The sequence below is a fragment of the Nylanderia fulva genome, unplaced genomic scaffold (genome assembly GCF_048542155.1).
Source record: "Nylanderia fulva isolate GAGA-0341 unplaced genomic scaffold, ASM4854215v1 Scaffold99, whole genome shotgun sequence".
Taxonomy (NCBI): Eukaryota; Metazoa; Arthropoda; class Insecta; order Hymenoptera; family Formicidae; genus Nylanderia; species Nylanderia fulva.
In genome coordinates this window covers 278,509-306,319 of record NW_028191123.1, presented here as the reverse complement: position 1 = coordinate 306,319, position 27,811 = coordinate 278,509, and the positions used below count along the sequence as shown (strand labels likewise).

At 29.1% G+C, this 27,811-nt stretch overlaps 2 protein-coding genes and 1 long non-coding RNA gene across 5 annotated transcripts; 1 reads left to right on the top strand and 2 right to left on the bottom strand.

The window, feature by feature from the left end:
* Positions 1–1,315: 1,315 nt before the first annotated feature.
* On the bottom strand, positions 1,316–6,398 carry LOC114934348 (uncharacterized). Its single transcript, XR_003820260.2, has 5 exons — positions 6,165–6,398; positions 3,404–3,457; positions 2,037–2,164; positions 1,706–1,801; positions 1,316–1,491 (listed from the first exon to the last, which is right to left on the bottom strand). It is a non-coding gene; the product is annotated as an uncharacterized LOC114934348 (long non-coding RNA).
* Positions 6,399–7,431: 1,033 nt separating this feature from the next.
* Positions 7,432–19,910, top strand: aay (phosphoserine phosphatase). 3 transcript variants are annotated; one of them, XM_085490172.1, is made up of 7 exons: positions 7,459–7,521; positions 17,327–17,464; positions 17,787–17,926; positions 18,016–18,143; positions 18,220–18,381; positions 18,473–18,634; positions 18,789–19,910. In XM_085490172.1, exons 3-7 carry the CDS (start codon positions 17,787–17,789, stop codon positions 18,875–18,877), a joined length of 681 nt encoding a protein of 226 aa, XP_085346298.1. In that variant the 5' UTR covers positions 7,459–7,521; positions 17,327–17,464; the 3' UTR covers positions 18,878–19,910. The 3 variants fall into 3 exon arrangements, with proteins under 3 accessions (XP_085346297.1, XP_029162872.2, XP_085346298.1); XM_085490171.1 differs by lacking the exon at positions 17,327–17,464 and having other exon boundaries at positions 7,432–7,521; XM_029307039.2 differs by lacking the exon at positions 17,327–17,464 and having other exon boundaries at positions 7,438–7,521; positions 18,016–18,150; positions 18,236–18,381.
* Positions 19,911–20,383: 473 nt separating this feature from the next.
* On the bottom strand, positions 20,384–27,061 carry Ube4A (Ubiquitination factor E4A). The gene is made up of 14 exons (XM_029307040.2): positions 26,172–27,061; positions 25,385–25,780; positions 24,969–25,295; positions 24,690–24,883; positions 24,303–24,413; positions 23,460–23,651; positions 23,225–23,342; positions 22,874–23,050; positions 22,577–22,722; positions 22,326–22,475; positions 21,615–21,858; positions 21,371–21,533; positions 21,055–21,259; positions 20,384–20,947 (listed from the first exon to the last, which is right to left on the bottom strand). The coding sequence occupies exons 1-14, from the start codon at positions 26,703–26,705 to the stop codon at positions 20,806–20,808; spliced, it is 3,099 nt and encodes a 1,032-aa protein (XP_029162873.1). The 5' UTR covers positions 26,706–27,061; the 3' UTR covers positions 20,384–20,805.
* Between the last annotated feature and the right edge of the window lie 750 nt (positions 27,062–27,811).

Below are 27,811 nucleotides of genomic sequence, written 5' to 3'. Positions count from 1 at the left end.
TTTCCAAAACACTACAAAATACTTTTTCATGAAGTATTTTTCGAGTTATTAAGGCTGCAAATTTGCAGTATTTTGACATAAAATACAAAATATCTTGGGAAATATTCATTTTTCGATTATCATACCTTAATACTTTTATGCACAGAATAATGAGATAAATCAGTTGATGTAAAGAAAACACATAGTTACCTTTAAAAAAAAATATGAAAATTGCAATAAGCAGTTAGATCATTTTTCTTTAAGACAACTATGTGTTTTCTTTACACCAATTGATTCGTCTCATTATTCTGTGCATAAAAGTATTAAGGTATGATAATCGAAAAATGAATATTTCCCAAGATATTTTGTATTTTATGTCAAAATACTGCAAATTTGCAGCCTTAATAACTCAAAAAATACTTCATGAAAAAATATTTTATTGTAGTGTTTTGGAAAGATCTCGAAGTCAGCTACAAAAGTATGCAAGAAAAAATATAGTGTTCCATTTAAGAAATTGAAGTTGACCTTTACGTAACCTTCAAATGGCTATTCAAGGTCAAATCAATGACACCATCTCATGTCCCCCTTGAAACCATACAACTTTTATCTGAAACATTTTTGTCTTAAATTTTTGGATTTTGAGAAATTTTAGTGGAAAGATTAAAATGGCCTACCCTGTATGTAAATGTTAAAATGTATAAGAAAATAGCTGAGAAAGCTAAATAAAAGCTCATCAATCAATCAATCTCTCTCTCCCTCTCTCTCTCCCTCTCTCTCTCTCTCTCTCTCCCTCTCCCTCCTCTGTCTCTCCACCCCCCACCCTCACCTCTCACAAACATTTCATTATTTCTCTCTCTTTTAACCTCAGTTTCTCTCTCTCTCTCTCTCTCAATCATTTTCTTTTTCGATTTATTATCATTCTCTCTATATTAATATGTAAATCCTCTATCTATGAAATTCAATTTTACTTACATTGTCCTTATTTAAAATGTTTGCATTTTCGCTCCTCTTTTCTATCTCTTTAGACATTTTGGATATACGAGTATATACGAAGTTATAATAGAATTAGATTTATACAATACATTAAATTAATAAAACATTTAAATTAGTTACCATGATAACGGCATTTAAATTAAAGCTATGTTTACACGTATTCAAGTATACTGTTCCTAATTTATATCTTATATCTTATATATAAGATGTAGATAATAAATATATAGAAAAATAATAAATACATATAAAAATTACAAATAATTTTAATCTAAAATTTTTTTACATATAAATTTATATATAAGATATAAATATTAATATATTTAATTTTTTAATTCTTCTAATTTTTGTCATCTTCTCGTTTTCGCTTCTTATTTTCCTTTTTGTTCTCATTCTTAAATTTCTGTTTGCTTATTTTGTCATCTTCTTGTTTTCGCTTCTTATTTTCCTTTTTGTTGTTATTCTTAAAGTCCTGTTTGCTAAAAACATTTTCCTTCTTTTTTTCTTCTTGTTCCTCAAATTCTATTAAAGCTTGTACTAATAAATTATCAAATCCATCTTCAAAAACTTAAATTATAAATTTATTGTAAATTATAATATACATGACATGATATAGATGTACAATAGATGTATTAGTTTACATAATTATTAATAATTTAATTAATAGTTAAACACCTATACATTTATTTAAAAAATTTTTACAAAAATTAAATAAATAGTTATTATTTTTATTTACCGTTATCAAATTTTTTAATATCTCTTAATTGATCTATTTCAATCTGTGGATTTATCTCATTAATCATAAGAGCTTCTGTTTCATTTTCATTCATTTCTGAAATTATAATTTTACTGTAAGTTATAATATACATTACATGATGTAAATGTACAATAGATGTATTAGTTTAAATAACTATTAATAATTTAATTAATAATTAATCACAGCTACATTTATACAAAACATGGATTAGTTCAAATAATTATTAATAAATTAATTAATAGTTAAACACCGATAAATTTTTAAAAAAATTTATACAAAAATTAAATAAATAATTATTTTTGTTACTTACCGTTAGCTAAATTTTCAATATCTCTTAATTCATCTATTTCAATCTATGGATTTATCTCATTACTCATAATAGTTTCTGTTTCATTTCCACTCATTTCATCCATAAAAACATTTACTATTTTATTTGATCTATCCATTCCATTCATTTTGACATTTAACATATAACATATGAACCCAGCAAATTATATCTTATATATATCTTATATATATAATATTATATATATATATATATATATATATATATTCATTTTTAAAATAACTTACAAAGAATAATCTTAATATTTAATTTCCGATTGAAGCAATGCGTATGTTTGTTTTTATTTATTTAGAAATAAAGATAAAGATATGTATTACAATTCTTTTTTGTAATATGATAATAATTATTTAAAAAGTCATATCTTCATATAATGTCGAGTAGAATTGTTTACAAGTAATTATTATTTTGTATTACAGTTTTATTGATCCTAAGACTAAATATCTTGGCCAATTCCAATGCGACACTTATCGTATAATGCGTGCGTTTTGTATATGTTATTTCACTGCGACTCAATATTTAAATGACTATGATTTGTAACTCTAATTTATAACTGAAGATGGTTTAAAATAAACCGAAACGTTTTATTTCACTTGACATATTAGTCAATTATTGTTATAGCACGACTTTCTTGCTACGGCTCTTTGCCCTCTTTTTGTAATTTGATTTTATAGTTTTTTACAATATATTATAATTTACTATTTTTATTTTTGAAATAAAAAAGGACTTTTAAAAGTTTTTTGTTAGTAATTTTTTTTTAATTAACTAAGAATGTACAAACACTAAAAATCATATAGTACATTTACGTATAAATATAATGTACAATTTGAATTAATAAATTCATATTTTTGTATTTTATTGTAAATAAGGAGTAATATATAGATTATTATTAAATTATTGTATATGTGAATATTTTTAAATTAAATATTTAATCAATATTAATAATATGACAAAATTCAAAAATTATTTTATTCGATATCTGTTAAATATTAATTTTGATGTAATACCTAGTTATAATAAAATATATTATATACATACACATCCATAATATATATGTTATAATATTTATATTAACGATTTTATTTATAAAATAATAAAAAATCTAACAATGTTAGATCTAATGAATAACTCGGCTATGATACAAGTTCTTCTTATATCCAATCTAGTGATTTTATCAATATACAATATACAATATATTAGATAATATATAACATTGCAATGCAATTTTTGTTTTATCTTAATCATGTATTATCTGTCTTATCCGTTAGTAAAAAAAATATTACATTTACTAAAAAAAAATTGTATTCTCGAAGTAAAAAGACTGAATTACTTACCACAAACTCTATCTTAATAGATATTCTTAAGTGTTTCTAGAACATCTTCTGAAACTAAAAATATATTTTTTAATAACCAACAGTCGTATGTTTTTTTATGTGGACCGTTCATTTGGCGTTGCATAGAGATATTGTTGCAGCAACATATATGATAGTATATGATATTGAGAGCTTTTCAAAACACTATATAATAAAGTAAAATAAAATAGAAAATTCTTCTCTCGACCAAACTCGACTATAATAAAGTATTTTTCTCTTAAGTACTTTTTGAGTTATAAGGTTTGAAATTAACAATTTTTTGACATAAAATATAAATTTTTTGTAAAATATTCAGTTTTTGGTAATTTTACCTTAATTCTTTTATGCACAGAATAATAACGAGACCAATCAAATGGTGTAAAGAAATCAAATAATAGTTTTTAAAAAAGTATGTAATTTATAACATGCAATTGCGTACTTTTTCTTGAAAGAAACTATATGTATTTTTTACATCAATTGATTGGTCTCATTATGCATAATATTAAGGTAAGGCATAAGATTAAGGTAAGATTATCGAAAATTAATTTTATGTTAAAAAATTGTTGATTTCAAATCTTAACTCAAGAAGTGCTTAAGGAAAAAACACTTTATTATAGTGTTTGGAAAGCTTTCGAGATAAGCTAAAAGAATATGCAATAAAAATAGTAGGTTTCATATAAAAAATTAAAAGTGATCTTCAAACGACTAAGATCAAATCTTTGCCACTATCTTATCTTCCTTGAAGCCATACCACTTTTGTCTGAAACATTATTTTCAAAAACATCATCTCTTCAAGTTAATTCGGGGTACCCATCTTTTTGCTATACCCTAATACCTATAGTATTGCAATTTACAGTGCAGCGCAGTGTTTGTCCCTGAATGGTTTTAGTTTATTAGAGAATGAATAAAGTTAACAAAGTGACACGAAATAGAAGACTTGAAAAATGTGTTTATTGAGAAGTCCAATAATCTGAAATAATAGGAACAGTATAAAACATAGATTAATACAAGGCTGATCGCATTTAACTTTAAAAGACTTTAAAGGTGCATATGTATGGAACACGGCATATATTGTACGGTTCGAAATCTGAATTGTCGTAGAAGCGGATAGGAAAAAATTGGAAGCATTTGAAATGTCATGCTACAGACGTATGATGAGATACCGTGAATAGATAAGCCCCTTGCACAATGCCAGGCAACAGGCAATAGGAATAAGAAATAGAAAATATCCACCAATAGGAGCAGAGAATAATATCTATCTCCTTTTCCGATTGGTTGATATTTTCTATTTCTTATTCCTATTGCCTGTTGCTTGATATTGTGCAAGAGGCTATAGGGTCAGCAATAAAAAAATTAAAAAAAAAAGAAGTATACGGAATGCGATAAGAAATAGGAGAAAGGATGATAGGACACTTGAGACATAAAGGATTAATTCGTAACCATATTAAAAGCAGAGATAGGAATAAGGAGAGACAGGGATTAGCTCAAAATTAGATTACTGCTCGCAAAGCAAATAGGCATCCCAGATTGCATCATAGGTCCAAAATTGGTACATAAGACATCATTAAGAAATCTCTAAGAAATTTTATGATATGATGTTTCAAAGACATTTTAAAAGCATCTTAAAGATTGTCTGATGCACCAATTTTGGGCATAGTGCTGTCTGGAATGAAATGCTCCACCTTTTAGGTTAATCCAGGAGATACGCGTCCAACCAATCTTCAGACTCAGGACTTTATGATGATGATGATCATAATAAATAAAACTTTTCAAGGTACTATTATTTTTGTAGAACAGATAGGAATTCATATATAACTTTTAAAATCATGTTTTCTCTATAGCAAATTAAAATTATTATTATAATAAAAATTATAGTTTAAAATGTAATAAAAAAATTATAATTAATGTGTAAAGATAAATCTTGTCTGCATTCTAATTAATAGGTACTACTAAAATTTTTAGAAGATTCCTCCGCCCATTTAAGTTAAGAGGATCCTTTTGACGTTTATTTTAGAACAGGCTATTCTAAAAATAAATGGAAAATTCTCAAATTGAAGATACAATTTTTTTTCAATGTTACATTGTAAATTGCGCAAAAATTGTAACGTTATTGCAATGTACCCAGATAGCCACAGTAATTATTATGACATCATTTTGATGTCAAAATGCATCATTTGCCATCAAAATGATGTCATAATAATTACTGTGGCTATCTGGGTATATAACTGAAAACTTTCTATATATTGCATATATAGATAGATATATGCATCATTATTTCGATATAATTGTATTTATTGTGTTTATTGCTTCTTCATATACATTATTATAACAATAAATCAATATAATATCAATTGATATTCTTTTCTCAAAATTGCAATCGCATATATTTGTTTCATTTTTACAATAAAAATTTGACACAACGCATATCTCTGGATAAAGAAATTTATATTTCTCAATGTAATGATTTATATTTAAATCAAGATTTCCTAGCAAGCGCAAGATTTAATTAGACGACACTAAAAAATATTTTAACTGATGTTTTATAAATGTTTTAAAAATATTATTTAATAACACACACATATATTGCTCAAAATATTAATAAAATATTTTAAAAACGTTAATTTCAACATTACCAAAACCTCTAAATCGATGTCAAAGTTTGTTCATAATGATGTTGCATACAATGTTAAAAACTATATACTTGCCAACAAAAATAACGTTGTAGCAATGATTTTTTGCTTACTGGGCAATTACTCAACATTTTGCGCCTCCTTCCCTTCCCCAATTACCTAGAATAAAATATTGAACTTTTGAACTGAAAGAAAGACATTTATTTGCTGCGAATAAATATACAGGGTGATTAAAAAATCCGGTCAATTATCTCCAAGAATAGTGGTCTTGAAAAAATGTTAAATACAAAAGGTATAAAGCTCAAAATAAGACACTTAATGATGACCTTGACTTTAACTAAAGGGTCAAATTTAGAGGTCATTTTAAGATCAACTTAATTTTTTAAAATGGAACCTTCCATTTTTCATACCATATTCTTATTATTTCGAGCTTATCTGGAACTTACCTTGAGAATTTTCTAGTAATAAAACATTTTCCTATAATAAAACATTTTTTTATTAAGTACTTTTTGAATTATAAAGGTTTGACATTAACCATTTTTTATATAAAATGTAAAATATCTTGTAAAATATTCAGTTTTTAGTAATTATACCTTAATACTTTTATGCATGGAATAATATGAGACCAATTAATTGGTGTAAAAAAAACATAGTTGCTTTAAAAACTGTATGTAATTTGCAACATACTTTTTTAAAAACATTTTTGTGTCAACAAAAAATTGTTAAATTAAACCTTTATAATTCAAAAAGTATTTAATGAAAAAATATTTTATTATAGTGTCTTGGAAAATTCTCAAGATAAGCTATAAGAATATGCTATGAAAAATGGAGGGTTCTATTAAAAAAAAAAAGCTGACCTCGAAATGACCTTTAAATTTGATCCCTAGGTCAAAGAAAAAGCTCACCATCAAATGCCTTATTTTGAGTCCTACAACTTTGGTATTTAACATTTTTTCATAAAACCATTATTTTAGGAGATAATTGACCGTTGCCCTGTATATATGTTTAATCTTTTTTCAACTTTTTTATTTTCTGCCTTGACTACGCTCCCCTAAAGCTTGCAGGGGCACCGATGACACCGCCCTAATTACGGCACTGATGGCAGTATTAGATGTGTTAAATATCCAAGTCACCGCTGTGCGATTTTATCGGCAAAAAACAAATAAGTCTGCTATATTGAGAAGAAATTGCCCCTTCCCGTACCATGATATATTGAAAAACAAAAATTACAATGAGCTTGAACTCGATACTCATCGGCATCGGCACGCGGCTGACAATATTGCGGCGGCACGATTACGTGACGAGTTTTGAAATTGCGGTCGCACGAGTAAGTAATAAATCCGACTCCCACCGCTCTCTCCTCTTCATCACTACCATAAATTCTAGTTTCGCACGATGCTACATGCAGTTAGCTCTGGTTGCTTCGCTGTTGTCATCCGTCGTGCCTACCGATTTTACAGTGTCGATAAGGTACATAATTGTCATTCTTCGATCTGCGATCATATCCGTTGCTTGTATCTCGTAGTTTGCAATTAAAGAATCATAAATAATAGAATCTGTTTTCAATTTTTTATCACGATTCGTTTACTTCTGTATTAAATCGCGAATACCACAAGTAAAACTTGTAATGAAATGTAAGAAATATATTCGTAGTTTCTACAAATGTATTCTCAGAAATTATATAACTTATTTTTAGAATTAAAAATCGATTAAACTCCAAATAATTCGAATAGCACAATATTGTCATAATAATAATATATATAATTTCATATATACATAATTTATTTATACTCTAATTGTTTTTCAAGTGCATCAAATATAAAATATTAATAATTTTATCTATATACTAATAAAATACTGTAATATATTATAAATGAAAATTAATCGGAGCTTAGATGAATTAACCTTTTGCATTTTGTTTGTTTACTTTTCTGTCAATTATAAATCGAGTCAGAATTTTTAAAAATTAATTGTGAGATGTAAAAATAATACTAGATAAATTATTATAATCACATATAAAACAAATAATAATAGATATTCTTCGGGGCTAAAATTTTTTTAGGTTTATGTTAAAATCTTTTTGTAAGAGGCAAATATTTATATATCCAAATTATTTTTTTTTCTGTTATACAACTATGTAAATATGTCTTGATAAATATTAAATTGATTAATGTTACGCGTGTGCATGTGTGCCGGTGCATGTGCATGTCATATCTTGAATAAATTTAGTGTTTAATAGTTGGAAAAAAATAGATAGTGTAGTCAAGAACAATAGTAATTTATATAATTTGCTTCGACATAGTCAAGACTCACTGTTTAGATTCGATCCCAGTCAGCACACAATATTTATGATAAAGTAAGAACGTAGATATTTGAGAATCGCCAGACAGAATTTAAAAAAAGTAAAATTCTTCTCTCGACCGTACTGGCAAATATTATTTACTCAATCACAACGTTTCGACCCTTTTTTGAGTCCTTATCAAGTGATTTGTAAAAATAAAAATAAAATTATAATTTTAAGATGTCAAAAACGAACATAGAGACTGAGTCTCCAATAACTCGTCTAAGAGTCTTGACGTGTTGTCAAACCGACACTATGTTCGTTCTTGACATCTTAAAATTATAATTTTATTTTTATTTTTACAAATCACTTGATAAGAACTCAAAGAAGGGTCGAAACGTTGTGATTGAATAAATAATATTTGCTAGTACGGTCGAGAGAAAAATTTTACCTTATTTATGATAAAGATTCATAAATATTTGTGAATATATATTTTTTTCAAATATTATGTAACTATTTTTAAAATGTTTTATAAAAACCTTTATTTAACATATTATTAAAACATAGATTAAATATTTCATATAATATTTATGGTATGTAAAGATAAATATTTATAGTAATTATTTTGTAAATATTTTTTAATTAAATTGTTAGTTCTTTCATTTACTGCTATGTAACTTTATCTTTCTCGTATTTGATTTTTGTCGTGAGAATTATATAAGGCTAGCAAAAACGGAAATTAATAAAATTAAAAATGTCATAAAATTATTTCTATTTTTGACAACAATTTTCCTTTTTGCAACAGAATGTCTTTCCCTTGTAGAAATTTATCACTAGTAATGCTAATTAGTCACTTATTATTTCGAGTACTTAAAATACTGATATACAGTAATATAAGTACTCGAAATAAGTGATAAATTGGCGTTACTAGTGATAAATTTCTATAAGGCTTTAAAAAATACGTATATATCGATTTGTACGTAAATTTATTTGTTTAACTATACTCTGTTGCCTAAGTGTATTCAGTGTATATTATAATTTTATATGCTATTTTAAAATATAAATGTCTAATAAGTTACTTATAAACATTTTTTACACATTTTTTATTTTTTATAAATGGCTAATAGAGTTTGAAAAACACAAATACATCTAATCGATCAAATTTTAGATTAGTATATATCAACCGATCATTTTGATTAAAAAATCGTTGATTATGTTTTTTTAACTCATAATTTCTTACTGCGTATTATTTATTAAAGAAAATATAAATAAAAAATCTGTATCATAATGATTTAATAAATATATTTATAATATTTACCATAATATTTATCGCAAATATTTTCTGATATATATGATAAATATTTATGATCTATTGAATCTAAGACTTCAAAAACATTTATAAAATATTTGTGATAAATATTTATAAAATATTAAAATAATTATAAAAATATTCTGTGCTGTCTGGGTATACTTTACCAATTCTTTCTGACAGACGCAAATAATTGTATATATAAAGAAAAACAAATTTTTATTTCAAAATATGTTGTAAGAGAACGATATAATTTTTCGTTTTGAATATAATGAGTGCTTTCCCGCGAGAAAACATAAATAGATATGTGATGTAATTGGCTGCCGAATAAAGAATTTTTAAAATCTCGAAAATTTTTCTATTTGATAACTAATTGCTTTCTAGCAAAAAAATACACATAAACACAACAACCTAACATTGGTTATCAAATAGAATAATTTTTCGAAACTTCCAAAATTCTCTATTCGATAGCCAATCGCATTGAGTTTATCTGTCTTTTTTTGTTGGAGAGTTCCTCTATAGGGAACTCTATAGAAGCTTTTTAGCAAAAAAAACAGATAAGACCACTTTCACCATCTCCGATTATAGATGTTTTCCAGCAAGGACACAATACAACACAGTGTATCATTCTTAGAACATATATACCTGGAAGAGGAATTGCTATTGTTCTCCATGGTAAAAATCTGTGTCTAAGTTGGGTGCGAGAGAGAAAGATAGCTTTTAACCTATGCTCGCAATGCGCAAACGTAGATGACGTCACGGTGACGTCACGCTCACCGCGCCGTTTGAAACTAGAAATGTAATTGGTGCTTTCGCTAATTCGCGTTTGCGCATTGCGAACGGAGGTAACAATCTACCCTTCTCTTTCCTTAAAAACGTGATTCTCTCTCGCACCCAACTTGGACACAGTTTTGCGCTCCTATTCCCCTTCCATATCTATATGTTCTAAGGTATCATTCTATCTTCTTTCAATACCAGTGAATGACAAAGATAGGATGATACACTGTGTCGTCTTGTGTCATTGCTGGAAAGCACTCTATAATTTAATTGACTGATTAAGGCCTGGTTTCACAACTCGCTTTAACCGAAGTTTAAAGCCGGATCTATAACAGGTGTAGTAAGCTCTAAGCTTTAAGAAATTCACCAATCACAGTCAAGAATGAGGGAAATAATCTAAGGTGATTGATCAATTTCTTAAGGCTTAGACACAGTATAACCATACCCAGTAGCGACAGTGGGCCATTTAAACGTGTCTCAAATCTGAGTGCGCATGTGCGAACTTATATCCTTAGCAACATGGCTGCCGTCAGCTGCTGTAAGCGGGTTATTATATGTTGTGTAGTGCTAGAAATCGCGTAATAAGATAATTAGCTCGATAAATCTCGCTTGAAATTTAATTGTTTCCTCTTTACTCATTCGTGATGTCATCTGTGAAGAAAGGTGGATACAGTTGCGCTATGAAAAATTGTAAAAATATTTCTAAGCGTAAACCTGGTCTCAGTTTTTTTTTCCCAAAAGATCCAGATAGGTATATAAAACTAATTGTTATTAATAAATTTGTAATTTACAAATATAAATATATATAAATGTTAATTATATATCAAATATTTTCTTCCTAATATTTTGTGTATAAAACGTTTTTCAGAGCAAAATTGTGGTTGGAAAAATGTGACCGTGAAATTAACGTGTCACACATATATCGGACATAACTCGATTACGTGCTTCACAGCTTAATATATTTATATTTGTTTATAATATTTTATTTATATATTATATCTTTATATATTATTTTAATATTTTACTGAGACAGCGTTATCGAATATCTATAGTCATAACACGAATATCAAAATATCGAAGCATGTCGGATTATGCCCAATATGCGTGTAACTTCAAAAAAGCATTCCTATCCCCGTGTGTACATACATTTGAATCGTAGCGCCCGTTACCCTTAGCAATATGGCGGCATACCACGTGACGTTGCTGAGTTGAGACATACTACATCAAAGGTGCCGACGCTCACTGTCGCTACTGGGTATGGTTATACTGTGGCTTATAGCTTACTACATCTATTGTAGACCCGGACTAACTCATTAAACCTAAGGTTTGTTTTCTGTTCCTGTACTAATGAACTAGTGCACATTGGTGCAATAAGTTAGGGTGCGATCCCATGATACGGAAATCGACGTGCGGCACAGAGAATGCGTAAATTGAACAGTCAATCAGCGCTTTTCTGCATTTTTCTATTCCGCATGTTTTTCTGTGCCCTGTGCACACGGTGCGTGAAAGACATGAAAATGACGCGTTCCGGGAAATAAATACATAATTTAAAAAATAAGTACTTCATCGAAACAGTAAGATTTGTTACTTTTATTCAAGTATAATATTTAAAATGTTGAAATAAATAATTATTGTGACAGTATTAAATAAATGTAATTTAAAATTATATTATTACAAAAATTGTTTTTGAATCTTATAACATATTTTTGGTAATTTTTCCGTATTATGTGTACACGTCATTATTATTGATGTGTCTAGAGTTTTGAAGCAAAGATTAAAAATGGATAACAAATTATTAATGTTGCAAGAAGCTATTAAAACTTTAATAAAATGTTATATAAAAATTTTTCAGACAAAACACGTCTAAATGCGTCAAAGGACACTTTCAATTCTAACTTTGTAGGTTAGCTGGAGTAACGCAACGCATACACGCAAACGCATAAAGCGGGGAGCACACACTTTTGCATATGCGACTTAAGAATTTCATCCATACGGAATTCACAGAGCTGCTTAAGTTTCAAAATAACTGCCTCAAGGTGCCTTTTCATACGCAGCATGCTGCAGCAGTAAATCAGTCACGTGATCAAAATTTATTAGAGCATATTTCTTTGTTCTCTTATTATTTCGAGGTTTAAAATACGATTTTTGCTTTTATATTCTCACAATAATCTATTTTATTCTTAAAATCCATTATTTAACTAATATAAGAATAACAATAATTAGAATCAACTAGTTGCGTGTTCTTTTGTTTTGCTGCGTTTGCTGTTCGTTCAATTGAACTTCACCAATAGCAACAAACTGCTGCGGCAGTATGCTGCACATGAAATGATACCTTTAAGCGGAGAGCACACACGTTTGCATAGGCGCATAAGCGTAAACATAAGAATCTTGATTGGTCTATGAACGTATGCATAAGAAATTTAACCAATCGAATTTCTTATGCATACGTTCATAGACCAATCAAGATTCTTATGTTTGCGCTTATGCAAAAGTGTGTGCTCCCCACTTTACTGCTCAACCGTGATTAGTCGATTCGCTTAAGTTCTACTACTTACTGCTTACGTTTTTTTTGTGCCACGGCCTATGCGGAAAAGATACAGAAAAATGCGGAAAAGCGCTGATTGGCTGTTCAATTCACGCATTCTTTGTTCCGCAAGTCGATTTCCGTATCATAGGATCGCACCCTTAGAATGAAACAAGTATATTTTGTCTCACTCTAACTTATTGCACCAATGTGCATTAGTTTATTAATGCAGAAACAGAAAACAAACCCATAATCAGGATTGGTTCATAACGAATTAGGCCGGGTCTACAATAGGTGTAGTAAACTGTAAGCCTTAAGAAATTCACTAAGCGCAGTCAAGAATGAGGGGAATATAATCGACTGTTATTGATGAATTTCTTAAGACTTAGAGTTTACTATACTTATTGTAGATCCGGCCTTAATTGAAGTTTAAGAGGTCTACAATAGGTGTAGTAAGTTCTAAACCTTAAGAAATTGATCAATCACCGTCGATTATTCCCTTCATTCTTGACTGTGATTGGTGAATTTCTTAAAGCTTAGAGCTTACTACACCTGTTGTAGATCTGGTCTAAAGCGGAGGCTACAATGGCAGCAGGAGTACAGAGCAGTAAGCAGTACGAAATGAGATTCGCTCATTTCGTCGAAAGTAACGGAATGAGCAAATCCCATTTCGTACTGCTTACTGCTTACTCTTGTACTTTGTACTTCCGCTGCCATTGTAGATCCCGCTTTATACTGTGTCTGTGCTTTATTGCAGTTGGCAATTTATTTAAATTTAATCGGCTGATTAAGTTAATCAAATAATGATAAAACTAGCCTAGACTAAAAATAATGATAAAACTAGCCTATAGACTAAAGACTAAAAATCTTAGAACATATATACCTGGAAGGGGAATTGCTATTGTTCTTCATGGTAAAAATCTGTGTCCAAGTTGGGTGCGAGAGAGAAAGATAGCTTTTAACCTATACTCGCAATGCGCAAACGTAGATGACGTCACGGTGACGTCACGCTCACCGCGCCGTTTGAAACTGGAAATGTAATTGGTGCTTTCGCTAATTCGCGTTTGCGCATTGCGAACGGAGGTAACAATCTACCCTTCTCTTTCCTTAAAAACGTGGTTCTCTCTCGCACCCAACTTACACACAGTTTTGCGCTCCTATTCCCCTTCCATATCTATATGTTCTAAGCTAAAAATAGCCTATAGACTAAAAATAATCAGCCGATTAAATTTAAGAATTGCCAACTGCAAAATTTGAAACTGATCAACTTTATCCACATTTATAATAAAAAAATATGTGCTTTGCAGTTAGTAATTTTTAAACTTAATCAGCCAGTTAAGATAATAAAAAACTAGCCTTAAATAATGTGATGCAATTAGGCTTATTTTCTGTTCCTGCATTAATGAACTAGTGCACACTGGTGCAATAAATTAAAATGAGACAAAATGGATGCTTTTCAGCAAGAAAGATACAGATAGACACTGTGTAACACTAGTGTAATACAATTGAGCACAAAGCGACTTAGCTAAAGAGTTGAGTAAGATTGTGTTATATTGTGTAATAGTAGAAAAGCACTTGTGTTGCACACAGTGTGACAGTGTCGCCTGTGTTACTTGCTGAAAAGCACTCAATATGTCTTGTCTTAAGGTGCAATTTCACGTTCCACTAAAACAAGTGATTGAAGCGACAGATTTGTTACTCATAATCACGGTCGTATACACAGGTCTTGCAACTTCGGTAGTGGGAGGTGACTCACATACAAGAAGACTAGAGATTAGGAGACCGAACTCCAGTAGTGGGGGTCAAAATATGGTCTCATTTCCTGGGCGCTGTTCACAGTATGGTCGTTGGTCAATTCATGAACTACGACGTGCTGGATTTTGCTTGTTTTATCAAAAAAAAGGTTTCCTATGTGAATTTCGCCGTTCCTAAGTATCGTATATTATTTATTAATACTTGCGACATCAAAGTTTACATTCTGTCAAGATGCCAAGCTTATGTTCTTAGTTATATTGCATAAAACTTCGAAGTCCAGCACATCGTAGTTCATGAATTGGCCGGCGATTTTACCGCGAACAGCGCCCATGAAATGAGACTGTATTTTGACCAGGGTTGGGAAAGTTACTTTGTAAAAATAACTAGTTACAGTTACAGTTATCTTATTGAAACAGTAACTAGTTACAGTTACAGTTACTCAAAAAGTAACGAGTCGTTACTTTTCAATTACTTTTTAAAAATAATTATACATTATTTTAAATATAAGGAGCTTACATATTATGGACAACTACAGTCAAGTATTTAAAAAAATTCTTGAATGTAATATTGATCAATTTGTTTGCGACTTTGCGATTACCATCAATGTATGAATGACCTTTATATACAACAGTAAAAATAGTTATATATGGTAACTTACTAAATAGTAATCGCAAAGTCGCAAGCAAATCGATTAATTATTACATTTAAGAATTTTTTTAAATACTTGACTGTGATTGGTCGATTGTAATTATGTGTTGTATTATTTTATGTACACAAAATGAAAATTTTAGGTAAAAAATTAAATTATATAAAGATCTCTCTATATATATATATATGCTACTGTTATCAAAATTTAATTTAACAATATAACGGCTACCATACTTAAACAATACTTTTAGCGAATGTTTCCAAAAAAAGTAATTAATAAAGTAACTGTTAAAATAGTTACTAGTTACTAAAAAAATGTAACTAAGTTACAGTTACAGTTATAGATGGAGAAAAGTAACGAAGTTAAGTTACAGTTACCGAAAAAAAGTAACTGTAACTGTAACTTCGTTACAAGTAACTCGTTACTTCCCAACCCTGATTTTGACTTACCTCCACCACTGAAATTCTAAGGAGTTTGGTCTCCTGTTCTCTAGTCTTCTTGCTTACATATTGAAGTCGTGCTTTATGATTCACAATATGGCCACAAGGAGCGTTGCGATCAAATTCTTCTGCATACGACAGATATTAGCTGCAGTACTGACGAGATAAATTATAAATAATATATAATAATATATATAATAATTATAATAATTATAATTATTATAATATATAATAATATTTATTTAAGATTATTTAAATATATTTAAATATATTTATATAAACATTTTTTCACACATCTATGGCACCTCTGAATATATTCAAACACAAGATTTTGTTTCGATTTTCAATTGACATCTACAAGTTTAAAGTCTGCGTTTACCAAGCGCAATCGATAGCAACGACATATAATGCTATAAACTAAAAAATTGCTTCAATATTCGAGTCACTCCCTACCACTGAAATTTACCATAATTGCAAGACCTGTGTATACGATCGTGCATAATTTAGCACCAACAATTTTGTAGTTTGAATCAGTTCAACTACATAGCATTTACTGCTCAAACGCTCAACTTTCAATTCTGTCGCGCTGCTATCCTTTTCATCTACAATAATTATCACTGTTTAATTCAGCGACAAAAATTTGTTACGTGATCATTTTTGTCGCTCAAACAATCGGTTTCAACGGCTCGTAAAAAGGCACCTTTATTCTAACTTGTTGCACTAGTTCGTTAGTACAGGCCAAGGTCCGTAGATGAACGACGGGAGGGGAAGGAAAGTCGCATGAGCCGCCATTTTGGGACCACGAAGTTATGTGTGTTGTATGTTGGTGTGTGTCGTACGAAGGTTAATGAAAAAAAAACTATAGTTGAACAGCTGTCTGGTGGCTGGATTGGCGGCACCATTTTGGGGCTCATGCTGAAACAATGATGCGACGACCTTACTTCCCCTCCCGTCGTTCATCTACGGACCTTGGCACAGGCACAGAAAGCAAGCCTAAAGCGGGGAGCACACACTCTTGCATAAGCGCATAAGCATATGCATAAGAAATCGATTGGTTGAATTTCTTATGCATATGTTTATAGACTAATCAAGATTATTATGCTTACGCTTGTGCGCCTATGCAAAAGTGTGCTCCCCGCTTTATATTTGACATTTGATAACTGGCATTGTATAACAAATGTTTCTTGCTGGAAAGCTGCTATAGTATTTATAGTATTTATTATATTTTAAGTATTTATTATATTTTCTTGCTGGAAAATTTCCTTAAAATGGGTTAAGAGCTTTTCAACAAGAAAATATAAATAAACATAACAATATGATGAAGTTAGCTGACAAGTAAAAATTTTCTTTTCTGAAAAAGCTACTGATTTAATACGATTGCAACAAAGATACAAATAGAACAGTAGAAGCTTCATACATTATACATTGTATATCTAATAAAATGATAACGATGACAGGCGAGAGGGGAAAAGACAGACTTGCTTACATTTGCATAATCACTTGATCTTTTGCTTTCTGAATGACGTAAAAGTGATAATAGGTTATTACTATTTTGTCATGACCGATATTTCTCGGGGATTTCACGAGTCACAATTGACGCGTACGCGTGGTCTTACAACAATTTGCACGAGACTATCGTAATATGACACGTGACAATACATGCTGACTGCAACTGAACGTAAGTTGTGATATGTATATAAATTATACATTCACACAATGTGATTATACTAATCCTAAGGCAAACAAAACACTAATAGTGAAATTTTTGTTCTCTATTGCGAAACTTGTGATTTTTATATTAATATATTTTAGTGTATTGTATATATTTTAATATAAATTATATATTATTTCATGTTTTAATATATATTTTTTAAATATATATTTTAATATATAACATTTAATTATATTTTAATATATACATTTTAAATATATTTTAATATATATATATATATATATATATATATATATATTTTATATATATACTTTAATATTTTCTAAAGATGGTCAATGTGGAAAAATTCATCAACATTTGGCAAACTGCCGATGCTGTTACATTTGATGTTGACTCAACTGTTATTGCTGATGAAGGAATCGATGAGTTGGCTCGTTTTTGTGGAAAAGGAGAAGAAATCTGTGAATTGTATGTATTTTCTTAAATTTGTAATTCATGATTTATTTTTTAATGTAGATTCCAAGTTTTTTGCTATAATATCGCAATATATTTTTCAGGACTAAACAAGCAATGCAAGGTGATATGACTTTTCAGCAATCTTTGTCAATGCGATTGCGCATCATAAATCCAAGTTTAACTAAAATAAAAGAATTCTTGAATGCACATCAACCAAAACTTACCAATGGTATCAAGTAAGACATTTATTTTCTAGGATATGAAAATAAATCTTAATCAATTACGATATATTATATATTGCTAAGAATTTATATTTCTCAGAGAATTGGTATCAGCTTTACAAGCTCATGGAAAGCATGTGTTCCTTGTTTCGGGAGGGTTCCATTGCCTTATTGCACCTGTAGCTAAACAATTAAATATACCACGTGAAAATATTTATGCCAATAGATTGAAATTTTATTTCACAGGTAAATATTATATAAATATTAATAAATTTTACTGCTTTTTTAAAAGAAATACATAATACATTTATACATTACATAAATATGATTGTTATAGGGGAATTTGCTGGATTTGATGAGAATCAACCAACATCAAGAAATGGAGGCAAAGCAGAAGTGATAGAACATCTTAAAAAAGAGAAAGGATTCAAATGTGTGATACATATAGGTGATGGATCAACTGATATGGAAGCATCACCTCCAGCAGATGCTTTTATAGGTATATTTATAAAATATTTATTTAAGGAATCTTGAGAGTAATCAAGTTACTTTTGAAAGATTTCCAATAAATGTTTTATAATATTCTTATGCTGAAATAATGATAAAATCATTTAAATAAATAATTATACATTTAATTTTGTATGTTTGCACAGGATTTGGTGGTAATGTCATTCGGGAAAGTGTAAAAGCACGTGCAGAATACTTTGTGATGAACTTTGATGATCTTAGGAGAAACTTATAAATGTAAAATAGTGTGTATAAAATATATATATATATATATATATATATATTAAAAATATATATATATATACATATATATATATATATTAAAAATATATATATATACACATATATATATATATATTAAAAATATATATATATACACATATATATATATATATATATATTAGTATTATATATAAGTATATATTATTTATATTATATATATATATATATATATATATATATATAAGTATATTATATACAAGATGTCCCAAATTAAAACTGTTTTGGCACTAGAGAATCAAAGACTAAAATATTATTTGATGCCAAAAGTCTAGGTACAGTCGAATATTTCATAAACAATGCATTTAAAAAAATGTTTCAAATAAAAATTGAATCTTAGTTGTTTAAAAATATCTATTTACTGATCTTATCACTTTGACCTTTGATGACGTCAAAGTCAGGGCAAGATTTATCTTGAGTTTTTTAAACGAAACCACTATATTTTTATATACAAATTTTATTTATATATATATATATTACTTTATATATCAAATTTAAATATAAAATATTTTGTAAAATTATTCAATTCTTGATTATTTTGCCCTTATTAATTTTATATCGAAAATTACGAGGAATCAATTCCTTTTCCTTTTCTAAAAAAAGGTAGTTCGAGTCGATTCTCGCAAGTATTGTTGCTCTTTTCTGAGGTTGATTGACTGTCTCGATCACTTCACGTTGTGTCTTATATTCTGTATTCATAATAATTAAATAAAATCAATAAAAAACTGAACAATAGCGCGCGTTTGTATTATTTAGTTTATATAAAAAATACGGTGTTTTTATTTAAAAAATATAAATAACCTTGAAAAGCGTCCTTCAGAAAAAAATTTAGTAGTATCATCTTCTGTTCGTCTTCAAATCAAACTTTTGTTTGAAACATTTCGTGGTACAATCAAAAATAAAAATGGGACATTATGTATATTACAATTAGATAAATATATTATAAATATATATTTTTATATATTAAATAAATATTTATTAAAAAATAATTTTTTTGCATATTTATAAAACGTAATATATTTTTATAAAGAAGATATACCTGTTTTTTTTTTTTATAAAAAATGAACTAATTTTGAAATTTTAGTCAAAAGATAAACAAAACTATACTAGTCAGGTTGTTAAATGTTGAAAGTAAGAAATCATAACTTTTTTCTTGGAATATATGTAAAAATAAATTAATATTTATGTCACCACTCACATTTGATTTGTAAAGTCTCAATTTTGCATTAAGGATTGGTACAAGGACTAAAAAAACAGATTTACCCTTATTGAGAATAAATTTATGACATAAAATAAATAAGATAAATTAATTTAAAGAAAATATATAACAATGATCTTATAATTTAATAGCATCAGTGAAGAACTAAATGTCTGGAGTAAAAAATTGCGATTAACAGATCGATTTGTATAGGATATACTTAAACTATATAAATTAAAATTGACATAATTTGAAAAATGTGAATAATATTCATAAATATTATATTTTATTCTCTATAGTACATGAAATATAATGAACAATGAATAATTTTTTTATATAGCAATTTCTAAAGTTGTGTATCATTTATGTGTATAACATTTCACTTCAATTCAGGAATTACTATTAATATAATTGCGATTCTAAACTACAATTCTGTACATAATTACATTTTCAAATTTGTATACAAAATTATTTATCTATTATTGACAAGTCGAACATCAGCGAACGATAAAATCCAAATGAATAATACATATTCAAGTTTTATTTTTTGTCAATTCAAACTGAAATAATTGCCGTAAAATCAAATTTTTTGCGACAAAATCTTTTACATAATATTATCGATATGTATTATTTTTAATGTCTTATAATGACTTTAAAGATCGCCTATGGTTCGACATTACGACAAATTATGTATCAACGTTTAACTTTTCTCGTTTTTTTTGTGAAATCCATTCTTGTATTTTCTGTTGAAGCTCTACATTTGATTTTATCATATCCATAGTAAGAGGAGATCGATTAAAAGGATCAGTCTGATCACTTAGTAAATGTCTAAAATATATTGATATTGATAGATAATATTTTATGTAATATTATAATATTATAATATTATATATATATATATATATATATATATATATATATATATATATATTAACCTTGCTATAGTTTGACGATCGAGAGTTATTTTTGATGATGGCAAAATTACAGGATCTGTCATAACAGTTGACATAATTGGATCTAGAAATTCGTCGGGAATACCAATCAAAATTTCATCTTCTTCTCGCTTTTGATTCGCAGCCTTTTCCACGCTCTTCGCAAATTGATCCAAATCTCCCAAGATTCTCACACCACCGATACGAACTATATGACATATATACGTTATTTTTTTTTAAATATATTTTTTATCTTTACCTCGTCTAGCTAGATAGATAAATCGCAAATAAAAATTGAGAAAAATATAGAAACGCTTACCAAGCACATTGTCAGCAAGTTTAAAAAGTTCTGGGCTATAAGAGCGTCCGTCTTGCGACACAGCTAGTGTAAAGTTTTCATTTTTACTCAAATTAATATAGATCTCACATATATTCAACACTAAATTTGCAGGATCAAATGCATATTCTTTTTGATCATTCACCTAGAATTGTGTGTGTGAAATTATGATAAATCATATTTAACATACTATTTCTGACGCGCATATTCGCAAATCTTAAGTTACCTTGAGATTTTTTTTATTTGGCCCCACCAATTGTAATAATAAATAATTAAGCATAGAAGCAATGCGATCTACCATGGTCGGATGACAAAAGATTGATTTTATTTCAGTGGTCAGCATTTTTATCGTTTGTATAGTTTTTCTGCCCAGAATATTATCAAATCGAGCAATCATACCAATGTGTTGAAGATAGCCTGCTTGCTGTTCGCGTTCATTTGGCGGCAGTTTATTCCACTCTCCGTTTTCCCTTGTATTTATAAAAACAGAGCCATATACAAGGTGATACATTTTAATCGCCCCAGGCAAATATTTCGAAAACTGGGAGATACGAAAAAATATTTCAAACAAAAGTTTTTGACTTTGAGGGAGACAAGATGGTGTCATTACTTTGACCTTATATAATCATTTGAAGGTCATGTAAAGGTCATCTTCAATTTCTTAAATGGAACCTACTATTTTTCATTGCATATTCTTGTAGCTTATCTCGAGAGCTAAGAAATTGAAGGTGATCTTCATGTGATCTTTAAATGAATATACAGGTCAAATCAATTTTTTTTCTCATCTTTCATGGTTTTCGAAATATTTGCCTGGGGCAATTAAAATAAATCACCCTGTATATATATTTAATGCAAAAAAAAACAAAACTTCATGGATTCAAAAAAGATAATATCCAATAGAAAGAAATTGTATAATACTATGCAATTTTAGAAATACCTAGCTTGCAGCATTTGTTTTAACTGTGCCATATTTGACAAGGCCTCGTCCAAGAGAAATACAGCGTCGTTCATTAATAAATTAATAAAACGTAGGAATAGCGGTGGCTGAACTGCTTCCATGTTGTTTTCCGCTTCTTTAGCTAAAGCACTGATACATTAAATAAAAAAATGTTTTATCTCCTGGTGTCCAATTTCATATGGAGTATAGAATGAGAACATGTGATTAAATACCATATAATTATTACTTACATAAAATAATGACGATGTTCATCAAGTTTCCATAAATAATCCATCACGATATACATCGGTCGACGATAATTGAATTTTTGTTCAAATTGTACACTTTGCCCTGTCATTTCAATGCTTACAAACACATGGAGCAAATTAGGGACTATCTATTTGCAAAGAGCATAGAGAATTAATGCATGAGAAAATAATTAATTAACGCATTTTTTCCTAAGTAGCAAACTGACGTCATTATCTGACATCAAAATGACGTATGCTTTCTACTTGGGTTGTCAATATTCTATGTCGAATTTTGCTTACTTGTTGCCTATATGGATGAAGGAGGAACAACTGTTCCCTGTGGAATGTTCCTAAGTTAGGTATTGCCGGAGTAACGCTCTCGTCTGTAGTCGGTAAAAGTGCCTCTAGACTTTCGGCTAAACGAGCGCGTAAATGTGGATTGTACAAACGATGCTGAGACTCCATTAAAACTATAATCTATAATAAAAGAAGAATCAATGTGCAATTTAATAATTATAATTGTGCGATGATGATATACTCTCACTTTGTCTTTACTATAGATCTTTCTCGAGTAGGGAAATCGGATTTGATCTTACAATTAGGATCACTCATTTCTCTCTACTTATCTACATGTTTTCTTATGTCACTTACTCCTGTCAAAATCGGATTTAGAAAACTGGAACCCTGCTCCTCGAATGTGTTCGGACTCAAGCGGCGTAAAAAACATAAGAATCCAATAGTGTTCTCTATTATGAACTCGGGAATGCACCTACAGAAATGTAACTTGTCAACTTTTCAAATTATTTATTGCATTATATATACTTATATATATATATATATATATATATATATATATATATATATATATATATATATTTAGTATTACCTTAGTGTATTTGGAACAATCTCTGGTAATGGGAATGTAACAGGTATATATTGCTTTGGCGCAAAACATTTTTCTTCTTCAGTAATGACATGTAAATTTACTTGTACCAACCAAAATGCTGTCATTGCGTGAAATCTTGCCAAGTGTTGCAACATTTCTGGTACTAAAAGGCCTGCTTTAAGAGACAAGTATCTACAATAATTTTATAAATTATATAAAAAAATTACAACAGAAAACAGTATTTAATTGTATATGTGTACTGTCAGTTTGGATACACTTGCTTATGCATTTATATAATTTATATTTAACAGGACCTCCTAATTTTTCAGGAAGTTTTTGTATTATGAATTAATTAGTCTAATAATTTATATTAAATATTTAAATGTTTCCGATCTCTAATAACAGAATTCACTGAAAATATCAAAAGTGGATATGATGCAAATATTTACTTCTGTACTCTCTCAAGAGTGGATAGAATGCAAATATTTACTATTACCATTAATAAATTAATAGAATAGCACAACATGGGTGAAAATAATCACTAAAATCAAAGATGCATATTTTCATAAAAGTGTAACAGTTTTTTGTTAAAAGTGTGAGATTGAGTTAATGTTTTTACTTGAATTTTCAATAGCTGTATTATATAGTTTTGTATTATAAAATAATAATTATTTAATAGATGATTAATAAATATTATAAAAATAAATATTGTAAAAAAATAATCACTTGCTTTTAGTAATTACAAGTCACATTAAAAAAAGAAAATTGTTTTATATCTATTCTGTTAAAGATGTATCCAAACTTTATGCCAGCAGTATATATAATTAATGTGTTTATTAGTACTTTATCATCTCAGTCTCCATTCGTTGTGTTATAAGTTCCAGCACCTCTGAACTACCACCAATTTGAGCATCATTGTAAGCTCTTTGTATTCTAGCTAAATCTTGATTTGTCCTATATAATTAAAAATGACAAAATATTTTAATATTAATTAAATTAAATAATTTATTTGAATTTAGGTAATTAATTTTGTAATTTAATTATAACACTTGATAAGGATCAGAACCAATGGTTGATACGTGCAATTTACAATCAAAATTCATGTCAGTTTGGTCCGAGAAAAATAATAAAAAATTTATTATTAATTTTACACTGACGACTTACTTTACTTCATAATTGTACAATATATTACTAAGATATTAAAAAAATTACATAATTATTTCTTTATACCTTAAAAATTTGTCAAGTATAACTCTGTAGCCAAGATCTAATGCACGATGTGTAAGGAAAAAACATTCTGTTGTAAATCCATATGAATCTGCTATTGGTCGCCTCTCGCCTTCTGGAGTTGGAATCAAACATGTTTCAGAACTCAATTCTTTCATATGTATACCATATTTTAAACTATCGGTTTCATTTTTCACCTAAGAAAATGCATATATATAATAATACTGTATATAATAATTAAGCATTTATGTGTAACTTTTTTTAAACTTTCAAAAGACCAACCTCGGCACTACAATATGTAGGATCTATCTTCGGTATTTTGGTATCATTAAACTTAACACAAAATGGTTGACAAAGACGTAACAATACATTGCCCACATTCAGCATAAAACCATCAGACACGCACAATACTCCAAGTAATCCCATGTCCATTTGAGAATTCCAAAGTTTTCCTCTATTCGCATTTGCATGAAGACAATCGCTCAGCCATTGCAAAGTTAAATAACGAACTTCTGTCGAGCACTTGAGCAAGGAATGAAAAACTTTGTGTAACTGTTCGCTCAGTCTATCCATAGCTATCCATATGTTACTTTCCATGACTGTATTTGACTACAAGAATTGCATAATGTAGTAAACACACAAATTCTGTAATTTAAAAGATTCTATTCCATTACTTAAAAAAAAAAAAATTATCGTACTTGCCGTAGAGGTTTATCGAACATATCATATGGATCATTAGCTGTTTTTGGTAAGCAGCTTATGCTGAAGAATCCACCTAATAATGTATCTGAATATGCGCAGCCTTGATTATTTTTTGGTCTGCTATGACAAATTATCAATTTTGCCAATGGTTCAATAGCAGAAAATATATGCAGTAAAATAAACCATTGTTGACGAAAGGTAAATAGATTACTTTGAGCTGCCTCCTTCTGAACAATATCGAGTATAGGAGCAAACGATTTCATTATTATTTCTTCCACATCGCTCTCTCTATTCGCTGCTATTAATTCCTCTATCATATCATTAACAAATAATGATAATTCTGACTTTGATATAACATCGTCCATAAATAGAGCAACAAACTGACTGTGAACCTATAAAAAAGTAGATATATATAATTATAAAATTATTATAATTAATTTTATTATTATATAATTATATATATACTATATAATTATAGTGTTTCCAGGTTAAATAGCCAAACTTAAAATACGAATTTAGAACTTCAAAACAAATATTTTATCTGGACGTTTGCTTGTAAACCATTCCCTGAAGATATTGACTTTTGAAATTTTGAACCATAGAAATAAATAATATTAAAATAATTTATCTTTTTTATTGCTTTACAGTAATCAATTTAATGTAATTATTAAATATTTTGTTCAAAATAATGATCTCCAGCATGGAGACAAAAGCATTGCACTGCAAAATTTGCTTTCTAAGAAATTTCTCATGGAACTGTATTTGTAATATAAAAAAATATACCTCTTGATATTGGAATAAATCTGGTTCTTGCAAAGCCGTATTGGCATTTCTCAGTATAATTTGACAAGCGTTTCTTATCGTTTCCTCCAGACTGCTACTAACAGGATAATGTTTTAATCGATGGTAGCATTCATAGAGATAAGTTATAACGTCTGCCTGAACAGTATGACCATCGGCATCTTGCGTTTTAGATTTAGGATCTGACAATATCAAACGCTCGAAAACGGCGTGATCGATCGAATCGGTGTCGATGAACACCAGAGATCCCTGTACGGGATTATTGCTATCCTGACGTATCTTTATGCCAAATACGCGCGCCATCAGCTGATCGACTTTGTCGTCGAGAATCGCGGATTCCGTCTCATTTTCAGATTTATTGTCTTTAATCGTGCTCGATGACAATTGATCCACGTAATTGGCATTGCTGTTACTTTGATCGACAGTCGCCTTCTGATGCTGAGACGAGAATGAGACAGCATCATTGTCCGTGGAAAATAACCCAGCAAATGGGTTACCCTTTATATTGTCGCACATAATTTTTTTCTACAATATTTCCACAATTGGTATAATTAAACCACGAGCAAATTAACTTTTCGTCATTGTATTTTAATTTGTGTGCGTGTGCCCCGAAAATTCTGTTTCTCTCTCACGATATCTCCCCGGTATATCAATGTTTCCTTGGATAGTGACCGATTTATGCGCGATATGCATGAAGCGACGGAAAATCTAGAAAAAAACTATAGATTTTTCTCTGTCGCTTCGTTTCGTGTGCATCATGCATCATGAATCGGAAAATACAAAAGCGTCAGCAAGCTTTGGGCTGCGTTCGGAAATACCACTCGTGTGCACACGAATTCACACTACTCGTTCGGAAACTAGAGAGCTCCATTAACTTAGCCGGTCAACTTCGACTTGTTTAATTTTTTTTTTAATTGTTTGTTGGTCGTTTGTTGGTGATCGTTGGCCTAATTGCAACGTTTATTAGTTTATATATTTTTTTTAATTAAAAAAGAAAAATTAGCATTAAGTTAGCCGGAAAAACCTCATTTTTAATTAAAGCGGTCTAATCGATGCGTAATCGTTTGTTGATAATTGTTGGTCTAATTTTATCGTTTGTTGGTTTATTATTAGTTTTAAAAACAAAAAATTATCACATTGAGGCCGCATCTACAGAAATCGATATTATGATTTTGGTTTATTGCTTACGATTTAGGCCGGGTCTACAATAGATATGTAGTAAGCTCTAAGCCTTAAGAAATTGATCAATCACAGTCAATTATTCCCCTTATTCTTGACTGTGATTGGTGAATTTTTTAAAGCTAAGAGCTTACTACACCTGTTGTAGATCCGATCTTAGGCCAGGGGATCGATTGTCTACTTGTGTCGATTTTTCTCACTTTTTGCACATTTATTTCACGTGAAGAAATACACGCGATTGGCTATGAGCAAGGTGAAAATACGATATCCCTAGATTCACGGAAGCACAAACCATAGTGAACATTCCGTAAAGCGTATATGCATCTTAGAACATATAGATATGGAAGGGGAATAGGAGCGCAAAACTGTGTTCAAGTTGGGTGCGAGAGAGAACCACGTTTTTAAGGAAAGAGAAAGGTAGATTGTTACCTCCGTTCGCAATG

What these genes read in the sequence shown, in the direction of transcription:
- aay (XM_085490171.1), top strand. Translation starts at nt 7,447, where the DNA reads ATGCTACATGCAGTTAGCTCTGGTTGCTTCGCTGTTGTCATCCGTCGT. An exon ending in GGAGAAGAAATCTGTGAATT is followed by an intron (nt 17,927 to 18,015) that starts GTATGTATTTTC and finishes TATATTTTTCAG; the next exon opens with GACTAAACAAGCAATGCAAG. An exon ending in TCCAGCAGATGCTTTTATAG is followed by an intron (nt 18,635 to 18,788) that starts GTATATTTATAA and finishes ATGTTTGCACAG; the next exon opens with GATTTGGTGGTAATGTCATT.
- Ube4A (XM_029307040.2), bottom strand. Translation starts at nt 26,705, where the DNA reads ATGTGCGACAATATAAAGGGTAACCCATTTGCTGGGTTATTTTCCACG. An exon ending in AAACAAATGCTGCAAGCTAG is followed by an intron (nt 21,859 to 22,325) that starts GTATTTCTAAAA and finishes TATAAATACAAG; the next exon opens with GGAAAACGGAGAGTGGAATA. An exon ending in ACTTGCTGACAATGTGCTTG is followed by an intron (nt 21,260 to 21,370) that starts GTAAGCGTTTCT and finishes TATGTCATATAG; the next exon opens with TTCGTATCGGTGGTGTGAGA.